Source organism: Loxodonta africana, chromosome 4 (genome assembly GCF_030014295.1).
Source record: "Loxodonta africana isolate mLoxAfr1 chromosome 4, mLoxAfr1.hap2, whole genome shotgun sequence".
NCBI classification, from domain to species: Eukaryota; Metazoa; Chordata; class Mammalia; order Proboscidea; family Elephantidae; genus Loxodonta; species Loxodonta africana.
In genome coordinates, this window is record NC_087345.1 from 124,012,978 (window position 1) to 124,034,761 (window position 21,784).

The 21,784-nt window shown below is 42.0% G+C and overlaps 2 protein-coding genes across 2 annotated transcripts; one reads left to right on the forward strand and one right to left on the reverse strand.

The window, feature by feature from the left end:
• Nucleotides 1-2,667: 2,667 nt before the first annotated feature.
• Nucleotides 2,668-3,310, reverse strand: LOC100676393 (histone H2A.J). The gene has a single exon (XM_003405665.4). The coding sequence runs from the start codon at nt 3,233-3,235 to the stop codon at nt 2,846-2,848; it is 390 nt and encodes a 129-aa protein (XP_003405713.1). The 5' UTR covers nt 3,236-3,310; the 3' UTR covers nt 2,668-2,845.
• A 4,195-nt stretch (nt 3,311-7,505) lies between these two features.
• On the forward strand, nt 7,506-7,910 carry LOC100676110 (histone H4). The gene has a single exon (XM_003405664.3). It carries the CDS (start codon nt 7,564-7,566, stop codon nt 7,873-7,875), a length of 312 nt encoding a protein of 103 aa, XP_003405712.1. The 5' UTR covers nt 7,506-7,563; the 3' UTR covers nt 7,876-7,910.
• Nucleotides 7,911-21,784: the final 13,874 nt, after the last annotated feature.

Below are 21,784 nucleotides of genomic sequence, written 5' to 3' on the forward strand. Positions count from 1 at the left end.
TCCTTACACATAGCCTGTTACATTTAATCATCTTTCAGAGTCTGTATTCCACATTAGACTTGAGTTTCTTGACAGCTGGTTACTAGTCACAGGTGTAACACATAATATATATCCAATCAATTGTGGAACATACAGGTTCCATTTCTAATCTGAGTGGGTGCACTTAAGAAGGCATTAACTTCAAACCAGGTGTCTTCGGAGGAAAAATGCAAATTCAAGTTCACAAGCTATAACCATTTATTACCCTTTTCTGTTATAGATTGTGAATTGCCTGTAATTAGTAAAAAAAAGTCACCAGACTTATTTTTATGGTTTATTATCACAAAGGTCACAGGACTCCTAGAACGCCATATGCTTACTATTTCAGCACTTTCCATAACTACTGCTACTCACTCTAAATCCAGTTTTAATCATGACGATGGCACAGGACCGAGCAACATTTTTTTCTGTTATACATAAAGTTGGCATTTGTTGACGCCAACTCTACAGACCCATTGCCATGGAGTGGATTCCGACTCATAGCGACCCTATAGGACAGAGTACAACTGCCCCTCAGGGTTTCCAACAAGCTCCCGGTGGATTCAAACTGCCAACCTTTTGTTAGCAGCCAAACATTTAACAACTGAGCCACCAGAACCCCTACAGAAGCTAACAACTACTAACTGAACTTTTCTACACGGGAAACTTAGTGCCCTCGTTTACAGCATCTCATTGAATCCTCCCTAAAACCATCTGAGGTAAACTCTATTATTATACCCATTATATATATGAAACAAGTTTAAAGAGGTTGAATCACTTTTCCGTAATTTCACAACTATTAAGGAGCAGAGAACCCAGCTGGACCTCTTGTGCACCATGTCGAAGCTTCTTAACAATTAGAAGGGGTGGGATGCCCTATACTTTCAGTACTACTTTGTGAGGAGTTTGCATATAGTATGCCAGTCATCACTAATGGTGGAGCCTGGCAAACCCTGTGATTCCAAGTAGAGAAAACTGAGCAGACCCGTTTTCCGAGACACAAAGGCAAGACCGGTCCCGCAGGAAAAACAGATCAAACAAATCCTGGCCAAGTTAGAGTCTGCCGTGCTGAATGGCTTATCTCCACAGGAAGGGGTGCCTACGTATGTAAATAAAACTATGGATTCATAAATCTACTGAAAATCAGAATTCAGTATTCATCATTTATCAGTCCTACGTCTTCTTCCATGCGGTCTCACACTCAGAGAAATACTGGCCTTGTAAATGAACAATGTTACATGACAAGAATTACCCGTTTGTTCATCAAAGATCACAAGATGAACTGATTTTGTAGAAAGTATGCATTTTCAACTGCAAAGAAATTAACCAGGTGAAAAGAACAATCCTCAAAAATAGAAATGGTAAGAGGCTGATTGAACCTTGAGGCAGGTAAGTGCTGAGGGCTGAAGATATAGCATACATAAAAAACAAAAAACCAAAGCATACATATACATATATAAGTATATATGTATATATATTTTGCAAAGAGACTTCAACCCTAACTCATAGGAAAAATGAACCCAAACACATGAAATCTAAACTGGGCTCTTTTTTTACTGGCCCTGTGGGCAAGGATGGAGCTTGCTGAGCAGGTGAAATGAACTACCAACCAGGGGCAGAATAGGATTGCTAGTGTCTTAACTTCTAAATGTGGATTCCTGATCTGAAATGCATTTTTCCCTGTAGTTAACTCATTCGGCCTCCTGTTCTCCTCACATATTAAACCAATGCCGTGCCTGTGAACTATGGAACTCTTATAGAGGCATTGTTGGAAAGAGGTCATTACTTCAAGCAGGGGTGGAACATACGGGATTTCAAGAAGGCTATGTGTTGAGTACTAACCCCTTAAAGCAAGGGATTCTTTTTCTTACAAAGCAAAATCAAACCGATTACATGTCTAGAGAAATTTGATATGATGAAGACAAGACCACAGTGAAGTTAGAAACTTGCGAACATCATTTTAAAAGCTCACAGGCTATGTAACTCAGGACTACAGATGCTGCACTGTTATGCAACATGAATACCAGGGGAACGAATTTCCAACCGAATGACTCAGGCTTCTGCATTACACATACTACTACTGAATATTTTCTTCATTTTAAAGAAACGTGAACCAAATGTAAGTATCTGAAATCCAAAACCTGAAAACGCCACAGCTATCAGGCTAAGAAAATTTTCTTAAATTGATACCACGTCATCAGAGCCACCCTGTGAAGGCAGAAAAATCACTCCACCTTTTGAAAAGTATGGAGGGTGAGAATGGCAGAAGAAACAACTTCTTCCCCGAGATCGGATCGGCCCCTTGGTTCCCTTCCTAGAAATGGATCCTGAACAACCAACCCACAGACACACAGGACAGCGAAAGCTCTGGCCAGGGAGCATAATAATAATGCACCCACCCCATTCCCCGCCCCCACTCCCCGAATGCACACCTATTTCTGCCTCTCTTTTGCCTTAAGATGAACAAGGAGAGCCCTACCCTGCCCACCTCCAGGCCAGTGGGTCCCTTCTGGTCTCCCTTACCAAGCCATAACGCCTCAAGGGTCACCTGCGAACCAAAGCAGCCAGTGGGTGGATCAGGCCGACCCACCATTACCTGCTCTAAAGGTTTCCCGGCCGCCCCACGACTACACAGCTCTCTCGACCACATGATTTTCACCGACTTTATTGGTCCCCGACCCGGGCAGGGTCCTCGCCTCCCACCTCCCCACTAGATCGCGCCAACTCTTCTTAACACCCAGCACATCCAAAGACACTGCGGGCGGACGCGAAAAGAGCCTTTGCTGGGGAAGCCAGCCCCCTTTGCTCCCCCATGGTAGCGCTGGGGTCACTTGCTCTTCGTCTTCTGACTCTCCGTCTTCTTGGGCAGCAGCACGGCCTGGATGTTGGGCAGGACGCCGCCCTGAGCGATGGTAACTTTCCCCAGCAGCTTGTTTAGCTCCTCGTCGTTGCGAATGGCTAGCTGTAGGTGGCGAGGGATTATCCTGGTTTTCTTGTTGTCACGCGCGGCGTTGCCGGCCAACTCTAGGATCTCCGCCGTCAGGTACTCCAACACCGCCGCCAGGTACACGGGCGCCCCAGCGCCTACTCGCTCCGCGTAGTTCCCTTTGCGCAGCAGCCTGTGCACTCGGCCCACCGGGAACTGCAGGCCCGCGCGGGAGGACCGGGACTTGGCCTTTGCCCGCACTTTGCCGCCCTGCTTTCCGCGACCGGACATGCTCCCCTCGCACCTAAAACTCCAGGAAGGAAGGAAAAGACAGCGCTCTCGTTCCGGATACGAGAATGCAGCGCGCCACCCCGGAACTTCCTTTACTTTTTTTTGCTACCACTAGGCAGCCAGCTCCCATTGGGCGCCGCCAATACTCGGCTCCGGTGACCAATGACAGGCAGGCAGGCTCCGCTCCCAATTAGCCGCCTTCTCCAGCTCTGTCCAATAGAAAGAGGAATCTTCTAGTCCTTATTTACATAGCCGCCCATATGAATGTTCAGGACCCAAATGCTGGGTGTCTGCAAGCCTGTTGGTTTTAATAGGTACTGAGGTTTCAGCATCCACGCTCGCTCCCAGGAAAAAAAGACTAAAGAACTAAGGAAGCATGGTTGAAAATAGAAGAATCCCGAAGAAGAGCTACTGCATCCATAAGTACAAGTGCTCAAGCAGTTGAGGTCGCACAGAGCGGTAGACGTTGCTATGCTCCCTAGTTGCATTTTCTCATTCAAGTCAGCATACAGCAAGGTAGTTAGCTAACTCCACACCGCGCTTCTTGGAGGCAGTACTCTCCTCAAGCGAAATCACAATCTCCCTACCGAATTCAGTCTGCCTAATAATAAAAAAATTTTTTTTTTTTTTTTTTTTTTTAATACAGGTTAGGTTGCCTGTTCCTTTACATAAGAGCCTTGTTCCTGCCAAACCTAATCGGCCCCTGTTAGCCAAACAGCGTGGGAAGCAGGCCTCCAAAAAAGGTTTCGTCAATAACTGGCATTTTGAACTTTCTTAACTAGACTGGCTGACACTGGCCTCCCCTCAAAGTTCTGCAGCTCTCAGGCTGCCCATCTTCACTTCTAAGGTCTCCCAAACTACAATGCTAGACTAGACATGAACGCTTTCTGCACAAGCAGCAGGAACAAAATCGCCTGGCCAAAACTTACCATCTTTTTTCTTTGAGGTATGGGCCTGAAAAGAGTCTTTGGATTCCAGTGAGAGGCCTCAGGCACACCTCAGGCGCTGAGGCTAAAAGTCTTGGGTTGGGCTTGCCCTGTGTAGGTCAGGGCGGCTCAGCAGATACTGTCACTGAAAACTTTCCAGAGGCCTTTGGTGTTCTCCTTCCCCTGTTCCCTTATAGCCCTTGTGGCGCTCAGAACTCGTGAAAAGACTAAAGGAAAAAACGGCAGCAACTGTCCTTATATACTTAAATTGCAAACTCATAGCAAACTGATTTCTTTATCCAGAAATTACTTTCTACTAACGTTTCTTTTACCTCAATGTTTTTCACAATTGGAAATCCTGGTGGCATAGTGGTTAAGTGCTATGGCTGCTAACCAAAGGGTTGGCAGCTCAAATCCGCCAGACACTTCTTGGAAACTCTATGGGACAGCTCTATTCTGTCCTGTAGGGTCGCCATGAGTGGGAATCGACTCGAGGGCACTGGGTTTGGTTTCTTGGGGGGTTTTTCACAATTATACAATTATACTGCTGACGTGATGTAATGTTAAACATTTACTTATTGGAATAATTTTGTTTGAATTATAGTATCCATTCAAATTTAAGGAAAGCCTTTGGTGGCATAGTGGTTAAGTGCTGCGGCTGCAAACCAAAAAGTCGGCAGTTCCATTCCACCAGGCCCTCCTTGGAAACTCTATGGGGCAGTTCTACTCTGTCCTATGGGGTCCGCTATGAGTCGGAATCCACTCCACGGCAGTGGGTCTGGGTATTCAAATTAAAAGTGAAACAAAATTACCTTTTCGCTATCTTAATACAGATTTGATTTCTTTGAAATAACATTTTCAATTTTTATGCGTATGTCCTTAGTGCCTAAGGACACTCGATGATTAACCCATGGTAGAAACTCAGTAAATGTCTTTGGAGCAGAAGAGCAGTGTGTTGTAATGGTTAAGGCAGTCATCCTGGAGCCAGACTGCCTGGGTTCAAAACCTGACTCTACCACTTACCAGCTGACCTGGATAAATTATTTAACCTTTCCACGTCCTAAAGCCTTGTTCTGAAGGTTAAGTACATTAGTAAACATCCAATGACTTAGTTATACTGGATAAATTAACATACAAACCTCTCCTGCGGTTTTTAAAAAGATATTCCTGGAATGAGTTCTGTGAGCTGACTTACATTTTTGCCTATATCCTGGAAAATTCTTAACAGAGAGTTGTTTATTATTATTTTGGGAATGATTTTTCCTTTCACTCGTGTAAGCAAGAAGGATTTCTAACTTGAAAATATTCTGATGTTAACTTTGAAGAAAAGTAAATACAAATAAATCAGCCTGTTTTACTGTTACAAGAATCCTGATCTCTTCGAGATGTGATACTTTTTTTTCATTCTGAATCAAGGATTAAAATCATGTAATACAGTTTGACTATTCAAGATTTTTTTTTTCAGCCATACAAAGTGTTCCTGGGGCTCTTTTAATTCATCTTTAACAAAAAAGTACTTTTTGGTTTATGGAGATGGGCAGGATTGAAACAAGGGCAAACTGTAAGCATTTATATGTGTAAACATTTTCCACAAAGCTTTCCTGCTGGAAAGGCTCATCTTTCAAAACTAGCAGCAGGGAGCCCAATTTACTAAAATATTCTTGAAGATTAAGTACCTGGGGAAAAATTATGAATTAACTTCTAAGTACTGCTGCTTTTTAGTGCAATAAAAACTCCCAAGATTCTTAAATGCTAACAAGCGGCCATCTAAGATGCATCAATTGGTCTCAACCCACCTGGATCAAAGGAGCATGAAGAACACCAAGGTCACACGATAACTATGAGCCCAAGAGACAGAAAGAGCCACGTGAACTAGAGGCTCACATCATCCTGATACCAGAAGAACTAGACGGTGCCAGGCCACAACTGATGACTGCCCTGACAGGGAACACAACAGAGAACCCCTGAGGGAGCAAGAGAACAGTGGGATGCAGACCCCAAATTCTCATAAAAAGACCAGACTTAATGGTCTGACTGAGACTAGAGGAATCCCGGCATCATGGTCTCAAACCTTCTGTTGGCCCAGGACAGGAACCATTCCCGAAGACAACTCATCAGACACGGAAGGGACTGGACAATGGGTTGGAGAGAGAGGCTGACGAAGAGTGAGCTACTTGTATCAGGTGGACACTTGAGACTGTGTTGGCATCTCCTGTCTGGAGGGGAGATAGGAGGGTAGAGAGGGTTAGAAACTGGCAAAATTGGCACGAAAGGAGAGACTGGAAGGAGGAAGCAGGCTGACTCATTAGGGGGAGAGTAAGTGGGAGTATGGAGTAAGGGGTATATAAGTTTATATGTGAGAGACTGATTTGATTTGTAAACTTGCACTTAAAGCACAATAAAATTATTTTAAAAAGAAACTCCCAAGAGCAGTGATCCGTCCCCCCTCCCCCCCCCCCCCCCCCCGCCACCCCACCCCAGGAATTCTCTTCAAGAAACTGGTTAGAGCTTCCTGATTGGGATTTGCAGTATGGCACTATTCGAAACCACAAGTGTGGCATCTGTTATTTTAAAAGAACTTAACATTTTTAAATGGAAGTTGACAATCTCGAATTGGACTGAAATAAAAAAAAAAAATTCAGTTAAATCATAGAGCTATTTGGTTGAAAGGCAAATACAAGCTTCAAAGGGAGAAAAGCCAGAAAAATCTGCAAATTGCCCAGAGGAAAGGGACGAGGCAGGAATAAGCTGAGTAAGGCTGGACCTACTGAAATAATTCTTATTAAATTTCCCCGTAGGGCCACAAAGAGGAAAAAAAAAAAAAAAAAAGACCAATTAAAACGTTTCCTCTCCCCCACCAATGACTAAAAACAAAGACCTAAGAGTGGGAGGCTGTAATCGCTCTGACATATAATAAGATGTAACGCGTCCTTTGCTCCTATACCTTGATTTTCACGTTAGTCCGCGAACGGTACTAAGAATTCCTTTTGAAAAAATATACAATTAGAAAAAGCAGGGGATCTGGCCTACATAATTTTTTAAGCGTTGAGAAAAGCCAATATAAAAGTTCTACTACTAGCTCATTTTTTCTAAACGTTACCCTATTGTGCCTTTCTTCAAATTTATGGTAAAAAATATCAGAAAGTTTTTCCGAGAAAGACACAAAAAATCAGTCTGGTTTTGCTTACTGCCTATTGCTTACTGAACTAACTGTGCAAGATAGAAACGAATCAATCAATTGTAGGGAAAAAAAAAAGTCTCCGGAGGTGGGGCGGAGAGCTCCACCCACTTTTTTGAGGTTTCCAAACAGGTCCGCTACAAGGGACTATAAATCCAGGTTAGCGGCTCATTTTCTTGCAGTGACCTTGCGTTTTGTACGTAAGTAAATAGTTACTGCTAAAAATGTCGGGTCGCGGCAAGGGTGGAAAAGGCCTGGGGAAAGGAGGTGCCAAGCGCCACCGTAAAGTCTTGCGGGACAACATCCAGGGAATTACGAAGCCTGCCATTCGGCGTCTCGCTCGCCGCGGCGGTGTCAAGCGCATCTCCGGGCTCATCTACGAGGAAACTCGGGGTGTGCTCAAAGTCTTTCTGGAGAACGTGATCCGTGATTCAGTGACTTATACTGAGCACGCCAAGCGCAAGACAGTCACGGCCATGGATGTGGTATACGCTTTGAAGCGCCAGGGCCGTACCCTGTACGGCTTCGGAGGCTGAGGTGTGTTCGCGGCTTTCGTCCAGACTCCAAAAGGCCCTTTTTAGGGCCCCCACAATTTCAAAAAAAGAGCTGTAATGTATTTACCCTGCAAGTATATGCATGTTGTGAATGCAGAAACGTGGTATAGATGCAGCGTTCCGGTTACCATCGACAGATTTACTGTCGAAATTTCTAGGGGTTGCTTCCTCTTGGGCTTGGAGCTGGGGAGAAAAGGCGTGAATGCAGCAGTCCTGGCTCCCAGCGTCATAGCTTCGAAGTGCGGTGCAGTGCAGTAGTGACTCTGCTTTTTTTTTGTATATCAAAATACAGACGCCAGGCTCTGTCTTTAGATCCTGTCTAGGGGAACAGATCATCTCCACTTAACTGAATCCACAGATTTAGAAATAGTAACCATCCTTTACGCAGTGGAGCACCTCCTTACATAGTGGCTTCTATGTAAATTAGGACTAGCCAACTTCCACTTCCAATTCGAGGGAAAGGCTACGCGTCAGGAGGCGGTTCTTCTCCAGTGCTACACCGGAGCCAGGGATGTCACAGCCTCCAATAGGAAAACACCTCTACAGACAAATCATAAAACACTAAATGCAGCCTTAATGTGGCGTGGTGTAGTCTCCTACCGACTGTGGAATATGTTGTTTCTTCGCTTATGTTTTGAATGAGAGATGAGCAAATCTAGACGCGGGAAGCAAGGCAGCGAAGTGCAGGCGAAGTCCAAGGCCAGGTGAGAGCTCGCGGGCTCCCGCAGTTTCTGGTGGGCCAGCTGCGCAAAGGCTACTGCGCCAGTGGATATGCGTCTGGGCGCCAGTGTTCCCGATAGCGGAGACCCTGGTGTTGGCGGGCAGCGCGGCTCGATGGCAAGAAAAGAAGGATCCTCTCTACCTGCACTTCGCCATGTACCACGGCGAGGAACTTAACAGCTGGGAGGCCCCTGCTCAGGGTGGCGCTCTGCCCATCATTAAGGCAGTGCTGCTAGCAACCCAGGAGACGGAGTCTTAAATGACCCTCTCGCAGCCGGGAAATAAGCCCTGGTTTCCGAGTAAAGGCTATTTTCATAGCTGCCGGCGGGCCTCTACAAGGGAGGTGGGCCGTGGTGTTGCTCCTAATAAAGTCAGTGAACATGGTGTGGGCAAGAGAGCTGTGCAGTCGCAGGTTGCTGCCCAGTGATCCTGCGGCGGGGCGGCCCGGAGACCTGAGTAAAATGGGGCACGGAGGCAGCCTCTTGAGGGCGCTTCCCCGAGGCCGCCAGGGGACACCAGTGAGGTGAAGCAAGAACCATAGTCGGCATGATTGACTTTGCTTTACTCCTGGCTCTGTCACACCTAACCTCTTTGTACGAGACAATTGAGAAAAGGACTTAGAACCTTAAATTGCGGTGCAATCCGTTGTAGGATTAACTAATCACTCCAATTCTGGCTTTTGTAAACATCGTGAAGTTACTATGCTAGGGTATGCTAGGGTCCCAGCCTTAAAAACAGCAGTGCAAGTCTCATTGTGAGAATGTCCTAGTTTTTTGACATCAAATGTTTTCTAATCAGAGAAAAGTTTCTTGTGTTCCCTCAACCGGTCTCTGTCATTATACTGGTAATGGCTGCTGTTTATTGAGTGCTTATTGTGTGCGGGTACCCTGGTGGCGCAGTGGTTAAGAGCTCGGCTGCTAACCAAAAAGTCGGCAGTTGGAATCCACCAAGCTGCTCCTTGGAAACCCTATGGGCCACGGATTTTTTCGTAACTGTGTGTCAGGCACGTTGAAACACATTGTATTCCATTGCATTTGATTCTCTGGCAAAATTATGAAGTACTTATTAATTTCCACTTGACAGATGAGGAAGCTGATAAGAGGATTAAAGATCTGGAGCCAGGGTTTGAACAGAGCCCTGTTATTTTCTGCAGTCCTTGCATTAACCCTAACCACTATACTCCACTGCTTCCGGCATGGAGGCTCTTGTTCCTGTTTGCTGGCATTTCGCTTCTAAGTACTTTCTTCTATTCCATATAAACCAAAACCAAACCTTTTGAGTTCGTTCCGACTCTTAGCGACCCTATAGGACACAGTAGAACTGTCTCATAGGGTTTGCAAGACTGTAATCTTTATGGAAGCAGACTGCCACATCTCTCCCCTCTTGAAGTGGCTGGTGGTTTCAAACCACCAACCTTTGGGTTAGCAGCCAAACGCTTAACCACTGCACTACCAGGACTCCTTTATATTCCATATAGACCCAAGTTTATTCATGACACTGTGTTAATTCAGTTTTTAGGACAGTGAGACAGTGGCAGAAACTCCAATTTATTTAATACAAGTGAGAAACGAAGATACTTAAAGAGCAGAGTCTGGTACACTCCTATGCCTTAATATTTGTTGAAAGAGTGAGTAAATTTGGTTAAATACAAGCAGAAGCTTTGTAATCTTGAAGATTATAAAAAATATGTATCAATAAATGTTCTACAAGTCTTGGAATATTACATTTTTATGAGACCTATGAAATGTGATAAAACAAATTATTTTAGAGATAAGTTATATTAACCCTATAATTTACTAAACTGTTGAATTGTCCATAATAAATATAAAAAGGAGATACTTTATGTATTTTAATTAAATATCTACTTTTCGGCATCATCCTCATTATCACTGACTCCAAATTCTTGTTTACTCACTGAAGGATAATATGAAAAATCTGAAGGAAGGCGCTGCTTAATCTTTTTATAAAATTATTTAGTTATAATTGTTTCTAAGCAACATACAGTGTTTTGTTTTTACTTAATCTGACACTTTTCATCTTTTAATAGGAAAATTCAATCCCTTCACATTTAGTTCAATAAATCTAAACATGATTTTGTTCCTTGCATATTACTTTTTCTTTTTTTCTTTCTTTTTCTTATTTCTACTGGTTTTATCAAAACACCCTTTGTAACAGACACTGCTGGTAACCCACTTATTACCATTCTCCCCTCGGCTCTCGATATCGGAACTCAGATTTTGTTGGACAAGGTTATGCATTTGGTCAAAAATTGTATTTCCCAGGCTCTGATGCTGACAGGGAAACCTTGGTGGTGTAGTGGTTAAGAGCTATGGCTGCTAACCAAAAGGTCAGCAGTTTGAATCCACCAGGCAGTCCTTGGAAACCGTATGGGACAGTTCTTCTGTGTCATATAGGGTCACTATGAGTCGGAACCGACTCGATGGCACCAGGTTTGTTTGTTTTCTGAATGCTGACAGGAGGCCGTGTGGCTGAGTTCTGTGGTATATGGGTAGATTTGTTGGATGGGGCTTCTAGGAAACCTTCCTTAAAGTGGGAGTAGCTGAGATGAAAGAAATTTTGTAGTTCCCTCTTCCCCTTTTTCTGCTTGGAAGGTAGAAGTAATAATGGCCTGTAGCACTCATGAGATGGGACTGAAGATTGAAGTCAAATGTTAAGGGTATTGGAACAGAAAGATAAAAGGAAGCCTGAACATTGATGCAATTATAAAGCCACTCTGTCAGCCTTGGCTAGTCTACCTTTGGACATACTATACTTGAGGGAAGAATAAGCTTTTATCCTTTTTAAGCTCCGGTCATTTCAGGCCTCCATTACTAATAGCCCAAAAGCAGTACCTAACCAGTAGAAAATGTATTCTCTTTTTCTTGTTTGTTAATTTAGAAGCAATTTTTTTTTTTTTTTTTTTTACTTTATTAGCCATTGCCTTCTGTCTCGACATCTCTTTCAAACTGTATTTCTTTACTCTTCTATAAAATACTAGCTTTTGCCCACTAACTCTCCTCACTGTTTCCCCTACCTCGGAAAGTAGAGACTTTCAGGATACATTTACTTCTTCACTTTCTACCCTTACCCTCAGTTTGAAACCTGTTAAATACTTTTCTTTATTTCTGTATCTCCACTGTCAACTCCCAAAGAATTGCTGAGATTATTTAGCACTTTAATTATAGGCCATTATTATGATTTCTCTTGCAGTGTCTCTTTTATTTCAAGAATATTTAGCATTTACATCACAAATTCCCAGGCACTGTATTTATTATGCACTTGGACTTAATTATATACACATTGCATGAATCATTGCTCACTTCTCTTTATTCTTCATCTTCCCTTATTTTGAAGCCCCTGTTGTGATTTATTTTTCAGTAGAGTCCTTTCTGAAGAATTTTCCTTAGATAAGGTATGGGGGTAAGAACCAAAAAAAACAAAACAAACCCATGGCAGTTGAGTTGATTCTGACCCCTAGTGACCCTATAGGACAGAGTAGAACTGCCCCATAGGGTTTTCTAGGAGCAGCTGGTGGATTCCAACTGTTGAACCCTTTGATTAGCAGCCAATCTTTTAACCACTTAGCCACCAGGACTCTGTGGAGATAAGACAGTCTATGAATGTCTTTCCTTTCTCCCTCTCTGGTAAATGTTATCTTGGTGCTATTTCAGATTCTTAGGTGGTAGTTCTTTTTTCACTCAAAAGTCTAGATAGCATTCCATGGTCCTATAACTTTCAATGTGCAGCTAAGAGGTCCCAAGCTGGTTTTTTGTTTGTTTGTTTTGGCCTTTATTAGTTATTATTTCTGCCTAGAGGCTTGTGAGATTTTATATTTATTCTTTGAGAACAGTCATTTTTGCAGAATATGTTTGAGTTTGTTTGTTTTCCCATCACCACCTATCACTCCTTTTCAATCTACTGGCTCAAGTTATACTTCGGCTTAACCAAACCAAACAAAACACACAGCCGCTGTGGTGGGGTCAGTTCCAGTACTTCAGCTTAAAAAAAAAAAAAGCTTAGGGAACTGTTTTTGCTAAAGCAGAGCCTGGGACAGGAATTCAGATTCACATGATTTATTGAGAGAATGTTCAGTGTTGCATTTCATTCAGAAGCATGTTCCAGGATGTAGTCAATAATTTTCTCTAATATATTGTTGAATTATTATGTTTGAATCCAGAACTAGTAGCAGAGGGTAGGAAGCTAAAGTAATCATTTTCTTTCTACATTTCTGAGTCAAGAACAGAAAGCTGATATGAAAATAAATAGTGAGTATACAAATCCTGAGAGCTCCCATAGTGTTATCTACTGGCGAGATTAGGCAATAACTGTTTCTGATACTAGCAATTATTAACTATTTTATTAAAGGACATTTTGCTTGGCTTTGAAGAACATATTAAACTTTTAAGCTTTAGATGAGTGGTAGATACGTGCTGTAGCAATTTATGAACCAAAATCCGAACCAAGATTGCCATAGAGTCGATTCCGACTCATAGTGACCCTATTGGTCAGAGTTGATCTGCCCCATAGAGTTTTCAAGGAGTGCCTGGTGGATTTGAACTGCCGAACTTTTGGTTAGCGGTCGTAACTCTTAACCACTACACCACCAGGGTTTCCAATTTATGATCAAGTTGGAGAAAATGGAAAGATCCTAATTAACTTTTTGTCCATGGATTTCGTCTTTTATAGGCAAAGCTTTACAGAAACTGAAGTTTGGGAGATAAGGATGAGAGACGAGTGGTATGTTCTGAATCAGATTATATCACAGTTCAAGGGCCTCTTAGAAAGACCAATCAATAGGCATAAGGCAGTGTTCTGAATTGAATTATAATGATAGCTGGTCTGAGAATATTTTCCTTGTTGCTAGTGAGTAATTAGAATTAGTAATTAGAGTATAGGTGTAAGAGTAATTTTTGAAATGGCAAAAAACTTTCATTACTTCATACTGACAACCAGCACTGGCATGCAAATTAAATAAAAATAACTACATGTGGCTTATTGATGAATATAACATGATTTTTCTTTCAGATGTGCAACCATTTCTTTCCCGGGTTCTGGGGAAACAAAGGCTTTTAACTGTAGGGGAATGAAGGGAAGATGTATAACTGTGACCGTTAAGGGAGAAAAAAGTTCCTGTCTTTTTGTGAAGTGCAACTGATTAGGCACGGGCCAGCAGAAGGAAGTGTAGGAAGCCCTTCAGAACTCAATTCTGGGGGTGACAGTTTGCCCCAGGGAGCCAATGAGGAAGGAAGCTCATTTGGTCACATGGTTTTTGTTTTTTTTTTTTAATCTGAACTTTAAAATATTTTTCCTCTCCCCAAATTATTTGAGGTTCATCACAATATCATTCAAGTCATACAGAATAAATTTTGTTTTGTACCAAAATGTGGCTAGTCTTCCTTTTTATGATCACTAATTTCAACCTTACTTAGATATCTTTTTCTTGAAATACATATCCATTTACGTCTTAAGCTTCTAAAGTAATAAAATTTTCCTGATTTGAAGAAATCTGGAAAATGTATGTTGGAGCCACAGCTGAGCCTGCCAAGAAGACTGAGTTGAATTCAAATGCTTTAGTCTGTTTCCTTGTTTTTAGTTCTTTCTATTAAATGGGAATTACAGGTAGAAAATATAGGCTTGTCCCTTTTTTCAGAGACTTAAAGCAGGTCTCCAGGGTCTTGGTTAACCTTTTCATTAGTTACTCATCACTTGTATCAGAGTACTTAAGAGTTAACTCTGGAATATGTAATTGTACAGAGTTCTCTAATAGATGACACACACCTGATATTTTAGACCCTCTTTTACCAGGTTGGATTCTATGAAAATGAAACCAGCCAAACAATCCAACAGCTCTCTGGGATCCCTTGAAAAAGTAGTGAATAAGTCTCCAGAAACTGACTTTCGCTAGATCTTCTGAATTCAAATACCTCAGGAGGCTGAAAGGAGCCCTGGTGGTACAATGGTTAAGGACTCTGCTGCTAACGGAAAGGGTAGCTATGAGTCGGAGTCGAAGCTTGACTTGATGGTAATGAGCTTGGTTTTTTGGTTTCAGGAGGCTGACCCTTGGTGATGGTAGATGTGGGTTCCCATCGTTACCATAGTAATTGTGGTGATTACCAGCTAAAGGGACTGTTACCATAAGGAGCCTGATGAGTCATGATGCTGATTAGAGAGATACCAAACAAAAACAAAAACCATTGTCCTTGAGCTGTCCTGACTCTGAGCGACCCTATATGACAGAGTAGAACTGCCCCATACCAAAACCAAACCAAACCCAGTGCTGTCAAGTTGATTCCAACTCATAGTGACCCTATAGGACAGAGTAGAACTGCCTCCTAGAGTTTCCAAGGAGTGGCTGGCGGATTCGAACTGCCGACCCTTTGGTTAGCAGCCTTAGGACTTAACCACTACGCCACCAGAACTGCCCCATAAAAAAAAAAAAAATTAGGAAGCTGTAAATCTTTATGGAAGTGGACTGGGACATCTTTCTCCTGTCGGTTGGCTGGTGGGTTCAAATTGCCATCCTTTAGGTTAGCAGCTGAGCACTTAACCACGGTGCCACCAGGGCTCCTTTGAAAGATACCAAAGGGAAGCAAAATCTCTGCTATAGTGGCAAACATTGCTTTTGAAATTCATCTTAAAGAAAACAGGGAGCTGAAACATAATTTTTTTTTAAAAAACAAGATACAATATTGGATGCTGCATTTTAAATACGGTTTTTGGATTTCCTTTACTAATATTGATAAGGAGGCCTGGTGGCACAATGGTTAAGTGCTGAGCTGCTAACTAAGATTGGCTGTTGGAACCCACCAGCAGTTCCATGGGAGAAAGATACGAGAGTCTGTTTCTGTAAAGATTTACAACCTTTTAAATCCCATGGGACAGCCACCTATAGGGTGGCCTATAAGTCGGAATTGACTCGACGATAAGTCGAAATTGACTCGACGGCAATGGATAATATGGATAACAATAATCGTATATATTATATAGACAAATACATGATAAAAAAAAAAGTCGAGTGGATTCCAACTCATGGTGGCCCCATATGTTACAGTAGAACCACGCCATAGGGTTTTCTTGACTGTAATCTTTACAGAAGCAGATTACCAGGCCTTCCTTTTGTTAAATTGCTGCCTGGGTTCGAACTACCAGCATTTAGGTTAGTAACTGAGCACAAACCATTTGTGCCACCTAGGGACCTGAACCCTGGTGGTGTAGTGGTTAAAAGCTACAGCTGCTAACTAAAATGTCTGCAGTTAGAATCTACCAGCTGCTCCTCGGAAATCATACGGGGCAGTTCTACTCTATTCTGTAGGGTCGCTATGAGTCGGCATCCACTCGATGGCAGCAGGTCAGTAGGTAGGGACCTGAAATACATGATACAAAATACATATTATTCTGTATATATTATATACATGTGTATGTATATAATCCCTGGCAGCACCAACATGGGGGTCCCCATGAGTCGGAATCAAATGTGTCAGAGCCCCTAGGTGGTGCAGACGATTAATCTCAACTACTATCATCTCTTCCTACCTTTTTAAAGTTAAACTCAAAAGCATCAAACTATAAAACTGTTTTGGATTGATTATTCCTAACCCTCCTTTTTTCAAGAGCAAATAGATGACCGGCTTTTTAAGTCCCCCAGGTTTTCTGTGGGGTGGTGAAGAAAGTCCTCATCAGCAGCACCACACTCTCTATGTGGTCATTACACAGCAATAATGTGCAAAAAACAGACACCAGAAATGCCTTTATCTGACTGCTTCCATTTTGTCATGGTAAAACCCAAACCTTCTGCATCATTGGTATCGTTTCTGTTACTTTCATGTTGATGATTAAATTTGCCCTTGCAGCTCTCTCTAAATTTTTGCCAAGCAGTCCCACTAGCCTATCCGCCACATTCACATCTTCAACACAATTGTATTTTCTTTCACCACAAATTTACAGCTCAGTATTTTGTTGGCTCTTGGCTTCCATTGCTCTGGTAAACACCTTAATTTAAATATTTTCTCCTTTTATTCCACAGGGATGTTATGAGTGCTGACTGTAAATGGGTTTGGCTTCTTTATCACTGTCTGTTTTCTATCCTTACTCACTGGGGTCATTCCAGTGTCTAGGTCTCTCCTCTGAGAGCTTTAAAAGGTTTGAGGCCTAAAAAAAAATAAAAAGTTGGCTCCAAAATACAAAAAGATAACTACAAAATCAAAATTGATATATTATTCCAACAGTAAAATTATAAAACTCCTTTCCATTTTTAGGAATCCCTGGTGGTGCAGTGGTTAAGAGGTATAGCTGCTAATGAAAAGGTTGGCAGATTGAATCCACCAGCTGCTCCTTGGAAACCCTATGGGGAAGTTCTATTCTGCCCTATAGGGTTGCTAACCAAAAAAAACCAAACCCAGTGCCGTTGAGTCGATTCCAACTCATAGCAACCCTATAGGACAGAGTAGAACCACCCCACAGAGTTTCCAAGGAGCACCTAGCAGATTTGAACTGCCGACCTTTTGGTTCGCAGCCATAGCACTTAACCACTACACCACCAGGCTTTCCATAGGGTTACTATGAGTTAGAATTGACTTGACGACGAGTTTGGTTTGGTTTTTCCACTTTTAGCAGAAAAATAATGTGTGGGGGATGTGGATGCATTACATAAATACATTTGAAATGATGTGTATTTATTGGGCTGACCAAATTTGCAATCTTAAAGGAATAAGAAAACTTTTCTCCCTTTTGTTTTTTTTATCGCTTTCAATCTTATCCTACTCCACCAGACATTTGTTCATCCTTCAAATAACTTTGCCAAGTGTTAATCTCATACATAACCAGAAAAGCAATATCCTACATTTCAAGACTTCTATATTTTCTTTCAAACATGTCCTGCTAGTTCACTGTAAGCATGTTGTTGGGTGCCATCAAGTCGATTCCGACTCCTAGTGACCCCATGGGACTGAGAAGAATTGCCTCATAGGTACTTCTAGGCTGTAATCTTTACAGAAGCAGATCGCCAGTTCTTTCTCCCAGGGAGCCATTGGATGGGTTTGAACTGCCGACCTTCTCTGGTTAGCAGCTGAGTGCTTAACCTTCGTGCCTGCCTTACTGTAAACATACCTAAGAGCATGTCTAGTAAAGAAGCGTAACTAAACAAACATACTTAAATCTTTAGTTCCTGTGGTAGATTCTAAATGTTTGTTTTGGGGATCATCTCTTAATGTCATCCTTTCTTGGATACAACTGAGAAGTCTTACCGATCCCATTATTTTCTTATGTAGTAAAGTTAGCAGATACTTATACTTTTCAAATAAATTAATTTGAAAAAAATTAACATTTCACTAAAGAGTATAGTAGAAATACATACTGTGCACAAAAGTGGCACCAAAGAAGTGGTAATCAGTTCTGCTGTACATTGAAGAACGACAATAATAATTAACATTTGTTGAGTGCCTCCTAGGCGATATGAACTTTACAATACCCTTTTCTAATTTAGTTAACCCAAGTTTTCCCAGACTGAAATCTGTGAAGTTCACAGCAACAGCAGTACTCTAATTTTCACTTGCTGTTGTCCTTATGAGTATTTCTAGAAGTGGCTGAGTGTGTCTTGAATATTGTCAAATACGGGCCCACTGAGCACGAAGGTCTCCAGTGGGTGCTGCTCCTGTTGTTGCCATTTGGTAGTATACTGCGGTCTCCCACTGGGTGCTGACACAGCCCAACTGACTCTGACACCTTCATGCAGGGCCCCTGAACTGCCGAAACTGAGTGCTGATGTTTGACCAAGTGGGAAAAAACAGCCCTCATCTTTTTGTGATGGAGCCTGTTAGAGGAGCCATTAAGCAATGATATCTATGGTGGTTCCTGCAGTTTTTTGTTTCAGGCCTCTTTCTCCCTTAGACTAAGACATGCGACTATGTGTAACACTAGAGGTTTAAGTAATATGGCTCCAATGCTCTATAGTTCAATGCTTGGCTGTGTCCCTGGTACGTTTTGGACAAATCCTATCAATCGCCTGGCACATCCACACATGTCTAAACTCCAACAAGAGTCACAATTGCCGCTCCAGCTGTAAAATTGACTAAATTAGTCATTACATTCATTCGTTAGAGATGAGAAAACTGAGGGTTGGCAATTTCAGATAATCTGCTCAAGTTCAAGCCCCGGTGGCACTATGGCTAAAGCTGCTAACGAAACATCGGCAGTTCGAACTTGCCAGCTACTCTGGGAGAAAAGACCTGATGATTTGCTCCGGTAAAGATTACAACCTAGGAGACCCTATGGGGCAGTTCTACTCTGTTACACACCGTCACAATGACTCGAAATCGACAGCTCAAGGTCATGTATTGACAAGCAGCTAAAACAAGATTCAAATACAGCTCCAAGTTTGTGTTTTGTTTATTTCTAACAATATGAAAGTGCCTCTTGGAATCAAACAGGGCTCCTCTTTATCTCGAGATACACTATTCTGTTCCTTAAATTCTCTCTTTGTCTTTCCCCTCACCTGTTAAGGATACATCAAAAAAACAAAACTGACAATTATTCTGCCCTCGAAGAGTTTATGCTTCAGGAAATTGGTCACTGTCTTCTTTCCTTCTTTCCCAAGCTATCATTTTAACCTATATAACTATCAGGAAGCAATTCTTCAACAACACTGGGGGACAAAAACATGAGTAATATCTGGGTCCTCTACAGGAAAGTTCAGAGTTCCCTTCTGGGGGATGAAATATCAGCCCAGCCAGGGAATGGATGACTGTACCTGTTTCCTTCTGTTGTGTTTGAGGTAAGAGAAAACAAATAAAGCTATTTCCCAAGAGCAGAGAACTTTATTACTACTATCTCCAACACATACTTCCTCTACTATATAAACATGGCCACCTGGAAAGAAAAACAAATCCAACAGTCACCAGGAAATTTAACAGATTTTTCAGCTGCCCCTGGCAAGTATAACAATCATCTATTCAGCCCTTCCTAAGCATATAGAAATACTGTATGAAATGGGCCCAGGGAGGAGGGAGATGAAGAAATTGTTCAAAGATTAAAAAGACTTTCTCTTGGGAGGAGGGAAGAATCCAGGGTACCGGTACAAGGAAAACGAAACTTTTCGGCATGAAGCTTTGGAGGCACTGGTGCTAGAATTTAGTTATATAGCACTAATGTAAACAGTGACTCGGGGTCAGAAGAATACACTGTCCTTGTGATCTAGATATGATTACCTTGCATCTCATCCTATACTTGCAGCAGAAACTCCAAACACCCCATTATTTCATCAAATCCCTGAGGTGCTTGAGTTACCCTGGTCACTCTGACTTCAAACTCCTCATTCTCTGAGTTGTCTGGCCATTCTACTCCTGTTTTTATCCCATCAATCTAGGCACAGGTCCTAGCATCTTTCCACAATTCAGACTTAACTCAAGGTTTGGCAAGAGTTTGCCAGTTTTAAGTTCCCACTAGGATACAATTTGTATGAATGTAGACATTTTTCATTTGTGCTATAACTCCAATGCTGAGAACAGTGCTTGGCATATAGAGTCCTCTGAATAAACAGGTGTTATATGAATACCATAAGGCATCTTGTCATTGTTGTATGCTGTCAAGTGGATTCCGACTTACAGCAATCCTATGTGACAGAGTAGAACTGCCCCATAGGGTTTCCTAGGCAGCAATCTTTATAGGAGCAGATGGCCAGGTCTTTTCTCCCATGGAGCTGTTGGTGGGTTGGAACTGTCAACCTTTTAGTTAGTAGCTGAGCACTTACCCATTGCTCCACCAGGGCTCCTTACCTCAAGGAAAATATCCTTTTGCTTAAATAAATATCTTCACTCAGTTCAGCCACCAGCCCACTAAGCCATTTCGGCTGGCCATTTCTTTCTATGTTTACATGCTCCCAGGCTCACGCCAGCTTGTTAGTCCTCTTTCTCTTCTCATCTCAACTCCTCACTCCCTCCCTCCAGGAGTGCTCCAGGAAACCTAGAAATTGTCTCAATTTATCGTATAAAGCAATTTATATTTCTCTACGGCTTTCTCAGGATGTTTGCATACCCAAACCCATGTGAACGCTTAGTAAAACCGCATAGACTTTAGTTACCAGACCACATTTAAAACAAACACACAAACAAACAGCAACAACCCATCTGGCATTATTTTATCCTGTGCGGATCCGTGGTGGCACGGTGGTTAAGAGCTCAGGCTGCTAACCAAAAAAGATTGTCAGTCAGAATCCATCAGCTGCTCCTTAGAAACCCTATTGAGCAGTCCTACTCTGTCCTGTAGGGTCGCTGTGACTTGGAATCCACTCGATGGCAACAGGTGTGGTTTTTTGGTTTGGTTATGTGAATAGAACCAGTAAATATTTACTTCATAAGAAAAAAAAAATCAATTAAGTCTTGAGTCATTAAGAATTATACATTTATTCCTCAGTTTATTTAATCTCAAAATATATTCACGTTCATTTATTTACCAATCAGTTGATGTCAGGCCAAGGAATTTTCTCTGGCCATAAGCCACCTGATTTGGGGCTCTGAATCAGTGCTTACCACGCCCTTAATGCATCTTCTGTCATATTTAGTTTCTTGCTTTAAGACAATTGCAAAGCACTCTAAGGGCAAAATCTATATAGATTTTTATGTCATTCTCCAGCCTTTTAAAACAGCCTTGCCAAAGCAATTTTCTTAGTAATGTATCTTTGTTTAAGATTTCATATTTATTTTATCAGTTTGCATATAAATTTTATCAGATTACTTTTTTTTTTCCACATAACATTTAATTAATGACAGAATTTAATAAATAAAATGGGCAAATTTGCGCACAAGCACAACTGACTCCTGGTCAGTATACAACTTAAAAGGAGGCAGCAGAAGTGCGTGTGTCCACTTCCATCAGCATTCAGTGTGTATTGCAGTTAATCTGTAAGTCTATTAAATCATCAGTTAAGAAATACTTTAGTGTAGCCATTTCCTCTCAAGTAATTCAGATCAGGATCTCTGCCTTTGTGCTTAGTACACAGTTTTCATGTTTTAGTTCCTTTGGTTCCTTGGTAAAGTTCCCTTGGAAAAGCTCATTTGCATCTCCACTGAGATTAGGGGCCAAAGGAGCCCAGAGCTGCTGGGGAGTGAAGAAATGCAGTGTGTTCCTACAGACCCGGGAGCGAGGAGGTGATGGTAGGGAACACACAATAGAGACCCAA